The sequence below is a fragment of the Eurosta solidaginis genome, chromosome 1, assembly GCF_040869045.1.
Source record: "Eurosta solidaginis isolate ZX-2024a chromosome 1, ASM4086904v1, whole genome shotgun sequence".
In the NCBI taxonomy this organism is placed as follows: domain Eukaryota; kingdom Metazoa; phylum Arthropoda; class Insecta; order Diptera; family Tephritidae; genus Eurosta; species Eurosta solidaginis.
The window spans coordinates 85,807,544-85,820,446 of record NC_090319.1 but is presented as its reverse complement, the minus strand read 5'-3'; the positions used below and the strand labels follow the sequence as shown (position 1 = coordinate 85,820,446).

The window sequence follows — 12,903 nt, the reverse complement described above, 5'->3', positions numbered from 1 at the left end:
GATGGTTAAAAATGTGTAAAAAGAACTTGGATAGAACTGACGATTTCGGTTTCAGCTTCAGGTTGATTTGTGATAGTGACGGGTGAGACATTTTGAGTCAACTTTGACTCAAACTTTAAGTAATTTCTCTTCAACTAGTAATTATAGAAGTTTTAAATTTTATGACTTAAAGGCGAATATTCATTTGTTACGCAGCTAGAAAAGTATAAAGCTTAGGTGTATAATTTACACGAAAAAATATCAATTTCTAAGAGTTACGGGTGGGACTACGAAATCACCTTAATATGTTGCTGAATGAGTTCACTCTCCAATTTCACCCAAACTCTAAACATTTTTTAAAAATTTGATGTGTCATACGTTTTAATGAAAGAAAAAAGACACATTTAGCTTGTGACAAATGGGATTGTTGTTGTTAATCCAAAAAACTTAATAAAATAAGATTCGTAGACGATTTGCATATCTGCCTCATGCCTTTTTCATGCATTATTCCAGTTTTATATCGTGGTGAATTTTATGCTGGGTTGACCTGTTGTCATTGTTATGGTTATTAACTTTTGAACAACTATTGTAGAATATTCTACAACAAAAATTTAAAAAATTTATGTTTTACAGTATTTTGTTAGATAATCAAAACTCCCCATACAATTTGTATGGGAAATTTAAAAATTTCGATGCCGATCACCTTTTTAGCGGTCTATTTGGGCATCTAAGAAAAACTTTGTCATGTGGTTCCGAGGAATATTCAAACATATTGTTTTTTGAAACGACTTAATGAGCATATGGGGCTTTTCACGTCAAGTCTTTCTACTCGAAAAACTTGATATCTCCAAAATCCACCAAAGTTAGTGAAAATGTTGTCATTGATACAGGGTGTCGAAAATTTGCTTTTTATTCCTTGCGATATTTTTTTTTTCAATAAATATTTATACCACTAAATTTGAACGTACAAAGCAAAGATTTGGATGATTCTTAAAGCCATTTTTCTGTACTTTTCAAAAAAAAAAAAAAAAAAAAAATTACTGAAAGGAAATTTGACCCGTTCTTGTAATAATTTTTTTTAAATTTTGCAACTTTTTTCTATATGAGCCTGTTTTGATTTTTATTTTGTGTTGCTCAATCATTCCCCTACCAAAAAACAGTAGGTCACTTTGTGGGAAAATGCCAATTTTTCTGCATTTTTTTGTTTGGGAATCATCGCGCTACAGTTTCAAAACAAAAAATATATAAATATTGACATTGAACCGCAAAGTGTCCTGGACATTTTTTGTAGGGGAGTAAATACCAACAAAAAAAAAAAAAAAAAATCGAAATCGGTTCGTATTGCAAAAAGTTGGAAAAAAGTAAAAATAAAAAAATTTCAATTAAAATTCTTTCGATTGTTGCTCCAAAAAGAGTATCTTTACTCCTTTACAAAAATGTACAGTAGGGTGGAGTGAATTTTTTTTTTTCGAAATCGCTTTTGGCTGACCTCCAGAAAGTTGCCTTTCTAGACCAGAAATAAGGTTAAACATTTTTATTTCACTCACCGTATGTTTAGAGGTGCCCTAACGCAACTAAACTTTGAAAAAGACGGTAGGTACAATTTTGTTTGTCATTGATTTACTTTCGGTTGTTGTTATTGTGCTCATTGATTTCAAAGCCTACTGATTTTCATTGGCCTTGTAGGTGCCAGTAAAACTTTTACTTATACACTTGATTAGAAGCATACTATTATCAACAAAAAACTGTAAAACACCATTTAAAATTTGTCGTTTTTAGTTATAATTTGTAATTTTACTAAAGTTATGTATACTAAAAAAGAAATAAAATAAATATGTAAATAATGAGCTTTGTAAAATCGCGATTATTTTGCTCAACTTCTTGGGACTGGGGGCCCCGCCATCCTACGAAAATAATATTTGGTGGTTTTGGTTAACTCTTATAAAGACTCCCCTACGAACACGTGATTTTTATAATAAAACTTATAACTTGTACGAATCCCGGTAAATTTTTTTTCTGGGATATAATTTTGTATATTGAGTTTGCAAGCTACGTTTATTAAGGTTAACGTGAGGTCTTTTTACAAGTAAATTTTTTTAAAACAATAATTAACTTATTCAAAATTGTATCGCTCATGGTGGCAAGCAGCGCAGTTGCAGTTCTGCAGTATGCCCACTTGCAACATTTTTTGTTGGGCGTGTGCAAATCCCTTAGCATAATTTTTTATGCTCATGTGCATACATATATTTCTCTATGTTTGTTTGTTTAAATAAAAATATTCTTATGTCCCATGTTTAAAGTTAGATTAGATATGTATATATTTACATTAGTATGTCCGTTGCTTCGCTACTTGACTTTTTATTTCGTGCCGCCTGCAAAATTTTACTGTATGCTAAGGACCGTTTTCACCATCTATAGTTAAGTTAGAATTTAGCTGGAGGTAGCAATCCTTCAGATGACTTTATTTGACATTTTGGTTCTCACCAACATGGGGTGATCAACCCCCGTAAAAACGAAAGCTGTGAATATTTTGTAGAACAAATTGGAAAAATGTATGGTGAATACAACAAAACCAGCAAACTTTTGTTTACACTTTTATCTTGCACTTAATTTGAAAGGGTTGCGCTATACAACCCCGCGAATATATTCTAAGCCCCTAACCTGTTGGGGATGAATTTGCTGTTAGCCCTAAAATCGTTCAGTACACGAGTTGTGAACTCTAGCAAGTTAGCCATGGCAGATTCACCCATGCAAAAACCAGGTCGAGGCAGGCGAATGGTTGAGAATGTGTTAAAAAGACATGGAAGAGGCTAGCACAGGAATTCTTCAAAAGAATAAAGTTAACACAGTCATCCTAATGTATATGTATAACAAAACAACAGCATATACGAGTACATACATACGTATTGATGTATGTATATGTGTTTTTTTATATTTATAAGTAGTATTAATTTTTACTTGTAACAATCCCTGGCAGTGGGCGTGAGACCTTGGATATTTTAAAATTTGGAATACTTATTTATTTAAATTTTCTAAATATGTAAGTTCGAATTTTAAAGTAGAAACCTTAGGGTGGTTCTTATGAATCAAATAAAATATTTTTTCCAGTCTCACCGCTTCAAATGGTAATGCCAAAGTCAAATATATCACTTATAAATGTTGGTCACGATTAAGACGAGACGATTATGGGGTGATGCACGGGGAAAAGTTAAGATGTTTGTATGGAGACTTAAAAAATTGAAATAAAATTTTTTGTTTTCTAAGTTCCAATATTGCTAATATTATAGTAGCCGATGTCATATATAAATTGTGTCCAATAGGAAACGGTTAAGGCGTGTTGCACAGTGGTTATAGTTCATAAAAACTCAATATATTAAAATATGAACTTTAGCCAATGAGATTAAGCGAAGGCGAGAAGTGCACATGATTGACCAAGCGGAAAGTGTCGAAGATGTAGACTCATGACGGGTATTCTGACTGGACACTGCCTTCTGGCGTCACATGCTTTTAAATTAGGCATGGTCAGTGATAGCAGATATAGGAAGTGCGGGTTGGAGGAGGAAACGATGGAGCACGTTCTGTGCTCGGAGTGATACAGCTGTCAGATCTAGAAGCAGCAAGTGGCTTAAGTCCAGAAGCTTCTAGCATTTGCCAAGAGGACGGAGTTATTTTATAACATAGGTCCAGGGTTTTGATAGGGTTTTTCAGTTTGGTCGTCAAAACAAACTCCTGGTAACACTACGGACTCATTCAGTCTATGTGAGGTCCTCATGGACCGGCCAGTTCAAACTAACCTAACTTTAGCCGCTGTGCGAAACCCCTTAATCGTTTCCTATTGGCACCAAAATTTATATGTGATATTTTTAACCTTGGTATTACCGTTTGAAGCGATGAGAGGGGAAAAAATCAGAAACTTGGTTTACAAAGGACACTCCTACGAACCTATATAAAATATAAAGCCGACTACTGAGTGGAATATCACCCTATTTCGGCTGCCAATTCGTAGACTCCACGTCTCAGATATCGATTGAAGAACGCCATATTTGCGAAATTTTTTCATAAACGCGCTTTCTAATGTCAAAATTTTTTGAATTTGTATTTGGATAGGGCGTTTTTGAAACAAACTATAAGACAGAGCTTTTTGATGATAGGGTGATATTGGAATCAGCAGTTAAAATGTTTTGCATATTGGAATATCGTTTTTACTTACATACTTACTTAATTGGCGCTTAACCGTTTAAACGGTTATGGCCGTCCAACAAGGCTCCTTCGCTCCGCCAACCGGGCCTGCATAATGTCAAGTCCGAAAAAAAGAGCTAGACTCATACAGTAACACTACTACATAGATAAAGGCGCTCCGGTAAACAAGGTATTCCTATCGAACCCCGATTTTTTCAGCAGTGGACGAATACTATATCCCCATTGAGTTGGGGAAGATGGGCGAATCATTAATTAATTTCGCTTCGTGTTCCCAGTCGATGTCAGTTAGCGCCGAAAAGGTTTAGCTGGAGTTAGCTCTCAATTTATGTAATAGCGATTGGTGGGTGGAGTCCCGATATGATTTAATTATATACTTAAAGAGTAAATAGCTTCAGAAACCCATTCGAAATTGTTTCATACATATATTGTACACACATTTCTACATTTACTAAAACAAAACTTTTCCTTAATTTTGTTTTTCAGCTCGACTATGTCCCAGAAAACCCATCTACCGCCACAACCGATGCCCGTTTCGGTTATAAATCATGGCACAGCAACAACAACGGTCGATCAAAGACGTGCAAGTTTTGCGCGCCGCGCAGAAAGTTTGGTGGAGAGGGTGAGAGTGTTGAATCAAATTTATGAGGTATCAAGTGACCAAGCAAGAGATATTTTTGTGAATATTTAAAAGTTTTTCCTATTACCCCTAAATGTAAGCTTCCAATGCCCTATTATTTGTTGCCCTGCATAAGTAGACAAAAAGAAAATACAAAATAGTGCTTTGTAGTCACACGAAGACGCACATATGTATATTTAAGTACAAATCCATTTCCTCCCTTAAAGTTACATAGAAAGTTTACAATCCCAACGGCATGTCATAGCAATTCACACACAATTTTTCAAACACACATATCTACATAAGGGGTTTTCCATGGAAGCGGATGAGATTTAAATGGGTGAGTCATACAGAAATCGAAGTTTGTTTTTAAAATATTTTGCATTGTTTTCACACAAAACTTCAAAGGAACTTTGTAATAGATGTCGCTCGGGCAGAGCACTTGAAGTTCTAAACGGGAGATATGATTTATATGACCATATTTTGTGTTGCATTACCTGCCAGTGGTCGGTTCTGCTGTCTGCTGTGTCGATCCAGGAACAAGTAGGTCCAACAGACCACCAAATCACTGTAGTGTCTTTCAGGCGATGGTTGTAGCCGTGAAGAAAGCAGCAGAAATTCTGAAGGAAGCGTGCTTAATATATATATGTGGATAGTTAGGCGGCGTCTAAGGCAATAATCTCATAGAGTACTTCATCAAGAAGTGTCCTGGAATGCAAACAATCATTGGGGAGAGACTTCGCTCAATCCGGACCATACGTCAATACAGGTTTACCGATCATAAAGGGATATAAGTTAGCGATAAGGCCGATGATTTGGCAAAGGAGGATGCAAGACTAGCTGAAACGACTATAGACGTCCCGTTTGGGAGAAATTAAGTTCCATATGATCCATCAAGCAGTAGAGGCGTGGACAAAAGCGGAGGGCTGCAAAATTTCTAAGATCATACGCAAAACCCACGATATTAGACTTAAAAATGTTTGATATCTCTAAAGAGACAAGTTAAGGCTCATGACGAGCATAGCATAACTGGACACTGCCTTCTGGCGTCACATGCTTATGAGTAAGGCCTCGTAAGTAACAGCAGATGTAGGAAGTGCGAGGTGCGGAAAGAAACAGCTAGGCGGAAATTGGGCTAGGTCCTAGATAACTTCTAGTATATGGCAAGAGGACGGACATACGTACTGGTACCTAATTGGGGTTGTCCTGTTCAGTCGTCAAATAAATTGTGGTAACTGATCACTACTACAATCCAAAATGATGGGGTTATTTGCCGACAAAGCAAATAACACCAACATTTTGGGTTAGAGTCGTGATCAGGAAAATGTTCAAGGGAATTTTCATTGGTGTTATTTCTGCCAGTCTCCGACTCATACCAATATATTTTGGAGTTTCCCGGAGATGCTCTCCGTTTATTTCCACGTCTGTCTTATATCTCATGAGCCGGTTGGGTTTTCTTCTCAGTCGCAGCAGTTTTTATACGTGAATGTGGCTGAACAATCATAGAAGACCTACATATACACATGTCGTAAGACGCAATCAGGCTACCATTCATCGCGAACACAAAACCGAATACTGTTACTTTCTGGGGATCTATATATGGGTTCATCGATTTATATTGCCGCCTATGTTGCCGTAGCTTACCCGACATCTAGTGGCGCTTAATCACTGTCGCGTCTGTTCATATTATTGTAGCTAATAGATCCCGCGCCAAGAGCTGTGATTGAGTTTGTTGTTCTCGTTATTGATAATCGTGACTGCAAACGAAACGCAGATGCCGTTGCAGTTTGTCAGTAAAGGCGACTAATAGCCGGCGAAGGACTGCACACATCCACAATACTCCCTTTAAAACTTTGGGGAGTGTTTCCAAATTTTAAATTTTTTTTCTATAAGCCCCGTCTCCGGTGGCTTAATGAGTGATATTTTCATGGATATTCTCCGCTTTTTTGTGCTGCCAAATATTTGCTCACTATTTCGCTCAAATATTTAGTTTGGCCAATAAATATTAGGCAATGTCTTTGAGTTTCCACAGTATGTATATACCTAACCGAATTTCTACTTCTAATGTGTGCTAGAACTGAAAATTCTCCAATTCTTTCTTTGCATCCCTCCTTGCATGCATATGCTGTTCAATGTGTTCATCGTTGTGACATCTTTGCCCAACAGACAGAGTGCCGGAATCGTGGCAGACATTTTTTCCTGGACCGCCTTGTTCTCTACTTGTCGTAATGTGGCAATGTTTGTTTGTAGTACCAGTGGCAAACCAGTATTTCCTGGAATCCGTTATGTCGATTTCTTTTAATTTTCGTGATCAAATAATGCATCGCAAGCGCCTCAGCCGCGTCCAAATATATGTATACTACATTTACAATTTCGTATGCTTTCCCGTTGCATCCAATACTCCCTTAGGCCCAGTACTTTCGCTTGCAGAGTTAGGAAGATGTGGCGATAACTCTTGTTGTTGAGAGCAACTGCAGTTCATTTTGCGTACTCTGTTTTCCTTCCGTCTCTCCTTCCTTTATAGTTCTGTAAAAATTAAGTCAAGGTGTGCGATAATCTGCTCTCGAAACCATAAGGAATATCTTTCTGAGAATAGTGACTATAATGCCTCGAATGCCAAAAGGTCAGACTTACAATTTGCCGCTTCCCAAGGCAGCCGGTTCTATGTACCGGAACGACTTGGCATTTTTCCCGACTAAGGTTGTCAATTCAGTGTAACACTATTTATACACTGCTACAACAAAAACTCACAATTTCCTCAATACATTGCAATTTCACTCATCGCCCTCTAAGTTAATGTTTCTGTGTCTAATGACGCCCTTGTTAAACTACACAAGATGTCGGTTTTTGCTAACCTTTTATACCTATTTTTCGAAATTGATTTTCCCGCTTAGCTTACTTTTTTCGATACCAATATACTTAACTCCCCTGGGAAGAGGGAGGGCAATCGCACTTAAAACGGTAGTCGTTACTGTGAAATTTGCTCCCAGAGGAGGACGCTTGAGCGTGGATCCGTTTGGTTGATATGTTGAAGAACCATACATTGATATTAATAAAGAGATACACGTATGTATTCGTAGTTTTCCTTGCAAGCCAAATCAACTGCGCTTCTGTGGATGATCAAGTTCAAAGACGTATCTTGGCATGCAAATGAATTTCTTTCCCCACTACGACACGAAGGTCAACGAAGCCACCTGCTTTTTTTCTAAAGAGGGCGAGCTCAGAAATTAATGCGTTAAATGAAAACAAGTAAGGAAGGTTAAGTTCGGGTGTAACCGAACATTACATACTCAGTTGAGAGCTATGGTGACAACATAAGGGAAAATAACCATGTAGGAAAATGAACCGAGGGAAACCCTGGAATGTGTTTGTATGACATGTGTATCAAATGAAAGGCATTAAAGAGTATTTTATGAGGGAGTGGGCCATAGTTCTATAGGTGGACGCCATTTAGGGATATAGCCATAAAGGTGGATCAGGGTTGACTCTAGAATGCGTTTGTACGATATGGGTATCAAATGAAAGGTGCTAATGAGTATTTTAAAAGGGAGTAATCCTTAGTTCCATAGGTGGACGCCGTTTCGAGATATCGCCATAAAGGGGGACCAGGGGTGACCCTAGAATTTGTTTGTACAATATGGGCATCAAACGAAAGGTGTTAATGAGTATTTTAAAAGGGAGTAATCCTTAGTTCCATAGGTGGACGCCGTTTCGAGATATCGCCATAAAGGTGGACCAGGGGTGACCCTAGAATTTGTTTGTACAATATGGGCATCAAACGAAAGGTGTTAATGAGTATTTTAAAAGGGAGTGGGCCTTAGTTCCATAGGTGGACGCCTTTTCGAGATATCGCCATAAAGGTGGGCCAGGGGTGACTCTAGAATTATTTTGTGCAAAATGGGTATCAAACGAAAGGAGCTAATGAGTATTTTAAAAGGGAGTGTGCCTTAGTTCTATAGGTGGACGCCTTTTCGGGGTATCGCAATAAAGGTGGACCAGGGGTGACTCTAGACTTTGTTTGTACAATATGGGTATCAAATGAAAATTGTTAATGAGTATTTTTAAAAGGGAGTGGGCCTTCGTTCTATAGGTGTTCGCCTTTTCGAGATATCACCATAAAGGGGGACCAGGGGTGACTTTAGAATATGTTTGTACGATATGGGTATCAAATGAAAGGTGTTGATGAATACTTTAAAAGGGCGTGGGGCTTAGTTCTATAGGTGGACGTCTTTTCGAGATATCGCCATAAAGGTGAACCAGGGGTGACTCTAGAATGAGTTTGTACGATATGGGTATCAAATTAAAGGTATAAATGAGAGTTTTAAAAGGGAGTGGTGGTAGTTGTATATGTGAAGGGCGGAGCCACGCCCATTTTGAAATTTTCTTTTATTTTTGTATTTTGTTGCACCATATCATTACTGGAGTTGAATGTTGACATAATTTACTTATATACTGTAAAGATATTGAATTTTTTGTTAAAATTTTACTTAAAAAAAATTTTTTTTTAAAGTGGGCGTGGTCCTTCTCCGATTTTGCTAATTTTTACTAAGCGCACATATAGTAACAGCAGTAACGTTCCTGCCAAATTTCATCATGATATCTTCAACGACTGCCAAATTACAGCTTGCAAAATTTTTAAATTGCCTTCTTTTAAAAGTGGGCGGTGCCACGCCCATTGTCCAAAATTTTCTATTCTGCGTCATAAGTTCAACTCATCTACCAAGGTTCGTCGCTTTATCTGTCTTTTGTAATGAATTATCGCACTTTTTCGGTTTTTCGAAATTTTCGATATCAAAAAAGTGGGCGTGGTTATAGTCCGATATCGTTCATTTTAAATAGCGATCTGAGATGAGTGCTCAGGAACCTACATACCAAAGTTCATCAAGATACCTCAAAATTTACTCAAGTTATCGTGTTAACGGACGGACGGACATGGCTCAATCAAATTTTTTTTCGATCCTGATTATTTTGATATATGGAAGTCTATATCTATCTCGATTCCTTTATATATGTACAACCAACCGTTATCCAATCAAACTTAATAAACTCTGTGAGCTCTGCTCAACTGAGTATAAAAACATGCCGCAGTAAGCCCAATTTGGCATGTAATTGGACTTATATTGACTGAAAGGCCCATCAATTATTCAAATCACAGTATGTAGTTAGTTAGGAAAATTGATATAAATGACTTTCACAAGATGAAATTAAAAGTCAAAAGGTATATTAAGTATGTATTTCCATTTTAATAAAAATAGACATATATATGCTATATATGTTTATATTGGGTCTTGTGACGCTAATCACGTTACATGTAGATACATTTGTAATACCATGTGATTGGTACTCTTTTTATGTAATTGGGTAAGTGGGAGAAGATGATTATGAGCACATGTGGATGCGTATAAATATTTATATACGTATGTACAAAATACTATCACATGTCTACCGATCGAGTATGCTTTCCCCAATCTATAAGGAACGCGATCCAGTAAACCGCGCCAATTGCGATGAACCTTTTCTATGTGACGTCAGAACCGACAAATCTATCATTAGGCTGATTCCATTTCCGAGGCCTGTATGCAGTTCTGAAGAAAAAATTAAATAAAATTTGTTTGTCTAGAAGCCTGTAACTGCCGTTTTATAAAAGCTGAAATTTCTCCAGCGCATACTTCCACCTGAAGTAGGAAAGTTAATATACTGAAGCTTGAGTCATGGTGCCTTATTTCAGGGGGAAGTATGCACTGGCGGCATTTCAGCTTTTAAAAAATGACGAATGTTTGGTAGTTACGGGCTTTTACTCTATTTATACGCCAAAAATAAAGCTCATATCAAGTATTTTGTGGATATTGTACTCTATACTAAAGTCACACGGAATTTATTACAACAGGCGATGATACTGATAGGAAAATCCCTAAAATTTTCGCACCAACTGTTCTGCACTCTCTGTACTAAATACAAACTTAACAAGTAAGGAAGGCTAAGTTCGGGTGTCGAAAATGTGGGCGCAGTTATAGTCCGATTTCGTTCATTTTAAATAGCGATCTGAGATGAGTGCCCAGGAACTAACATACCAAATTTCATTAAGATACCTCAAAGTTTACTCAAGTTATCGTGTTTATGGACAGATGGACGGATGGACATGACTAAATGAATTTCTTTTTTCGCCCAGATCATTTTCATATATAGAAGTCTATATCTATCTTGATTAGTTTATGCCGTTACGGGGTACCGTTATACGAACAAAATTAATATACTCTGTGAGCTCTGCTCATCTGAGTATAAAAAAATAATGAAGTCATAGTATTAACAATATTTGATATTATTAACAATATTTGCTTTGATCTAGGCTATGCTATGAAAATTAATGACAACCCTTTGACCCAGCATGTGTTCATGTGCAAATCCGCTAATGGCACTAAAGGAAAACAGAAGCTTCCGCTAATTAAGGGGCTTAGAATATACTCGTGGTAAGCATGCCTGTCTCGTAAGAGGCAGCTTAAATATACAGACCTAGAAGAATCGACGCGCTCATATCAAATTGATCCCCAATTGGTCGGGATAGTCCTTATTAACTAAATTCCGGAACGTACCGAAATATACATCAAACGACCGTCATCATCGATAATATTCCCCAAAACCTTGGCTGTGTTAGGAAGATCTAGCGGAAAGGGTCAAGTTCCACTCCCTTGTTGACTTCAACTGGCATCATCTATTGCGAAGGCGAATTCGATGAAAATACGCAGTTAAGCATCAATTAAAGATATACGAAGAATAAGTTAAATTAATCCAAATTGAACGTTTTATAGGCATTCTTAATTACATACCTAACTGACAGAATGTTTATGCACTTCTATACAATTATACATATATGTTTCTCTGCGTTACAGTGAAACAGTAAATTTGTGAGAGAGTATTAATCTACACATAGCATTTTTCGACTAAACACAAACTAGTCCAAAAAAGATTAAAGAGAATATTTCGTGATATCTTCATCGTGAGCGGAGAACTTATTTAAATTCCTCGAATTAAGTGCAATTCGTGATTTAACTAGAATTTTTGGGGCTTATATTAAATTAGAACTATATGAAAACGAGTTCAGAGCTTAAAAGGATATTCAAGCGAATTATTGAGATTCTCAATTCCAAAACAAGGACACATCCAATTTAAAAATCGGATGTAAAATAACCAAATTACATTAAAAAATAATTTTGACTGTATTTGCAGTGGTCAAAAAATAAAATTTAATTAAAAAATTTCTGAGACCCTCTCAACATAAGTTTCAAATAGTGGTTCAGATTTTTGCAAGTTTTATTTTCGATCCAGTCTAGTGGTCACAAGATTAACAGATTATAACAAAGCTTGGTGCTACAGCACTTTCGGCTTAAGTTTTAAATGCTTGACGTTTTAAGTTTAACTTTAATTTCGACTTTGCTTCAAAATTTAGGTTAGGTTTCATCTTCTATGCCGGTTTCCATGTAGACTTAGATGTTGTATTCAACGTACAAATTGATTCATGCTTACAATTTGATTACGGTTAATCGGTACTCGGTTTGGTTTTTGTTTTGGGAGCTATTTTGGGTTGTAGTAATTATAAGCTTTAATTTTTGGATTGCGCTTTATGGTTCGGCCCAAATTTGGATTTGGTTGACACCGATTTTGGTTCCAATTTAGGTCCCGGCTCGTTCGCGGCTGCATTTGTTCCAGGTTCCGATCCTGGTTTGCTGCTTATATTTTACCTTTGTTCAAAATTTCCTTACCTTTCCATTTCTTTTCTTTTCTTTTCTTTTTTTTTTCTTTTCTTTTCTTTTCTTTTCTTTTCTTTTCTTTTCTTTTCTTTTCTTTTCTTTTCTTTTCTTTCCTTTTCTTTTCTTTTCTTTTCTTTTCTTTTCTTTTCTTTTCTTTTCCTTTCTTTTATTTTCCTTTCTTTACTTTTCTTTTCTTTTCTTTTCTCTTTTCTTTTCTTTTCTTTTTTTCTTTTCTTTTCTTTTCTTATTTTCTTTTAGTTATCTTATTTTATATTATTTTATTTTGTTTTGATCTATTTTATTTCATTTTATTTTATTTTATTTTATCATATTTTTTAAAATTTTATTTTTTTATTTTGTTTT

General features: G+C 36.3%; 1 protein-coding gene and 1 long non-coding RNA gene across 5 annotated transcripts in view; one reads left to right on the top strand and one right to left on the bottom strand.

Moving 5' to 3' along the window:
• Positions 1–12,903, top strand: part of LOC137236394 (uncharacterized protein ZK1073.1) — a 469,888-nt gene that overhangs the window by 8,065 nt on the left and 448,920 nt on the right. For 2 of the 4 annotated variants that reach the window (XR_010948393.1, XM_067758971.1), the window contains one exon: positions 4,663–4,825. Coding sequence is in view for 1 of the 4 variants with exons in the window: in XM_067758971.1 (XP_067615072.1) it covers positions 4,663–4,825 (163 nt within the window). In the remaining 3 variants the exon portion in view is untranslated. Of the gene's footprint in view, positions 1–4,662; positions 5,136–12,903 lie in introns of those variants that run through there. The other 2 variants (XM_067758972.1, XM_067758970.1) reach the window with 2 other exon arrangements.
• LOC137236398 (uncharacterized) overlaps positions 1–12,903 on the bottom strand; it is a 185,099-nt gene that overhangs the window by 9,289 nt on the left and 162,907 nt on the right. The window lies entirely within an intron of this gene.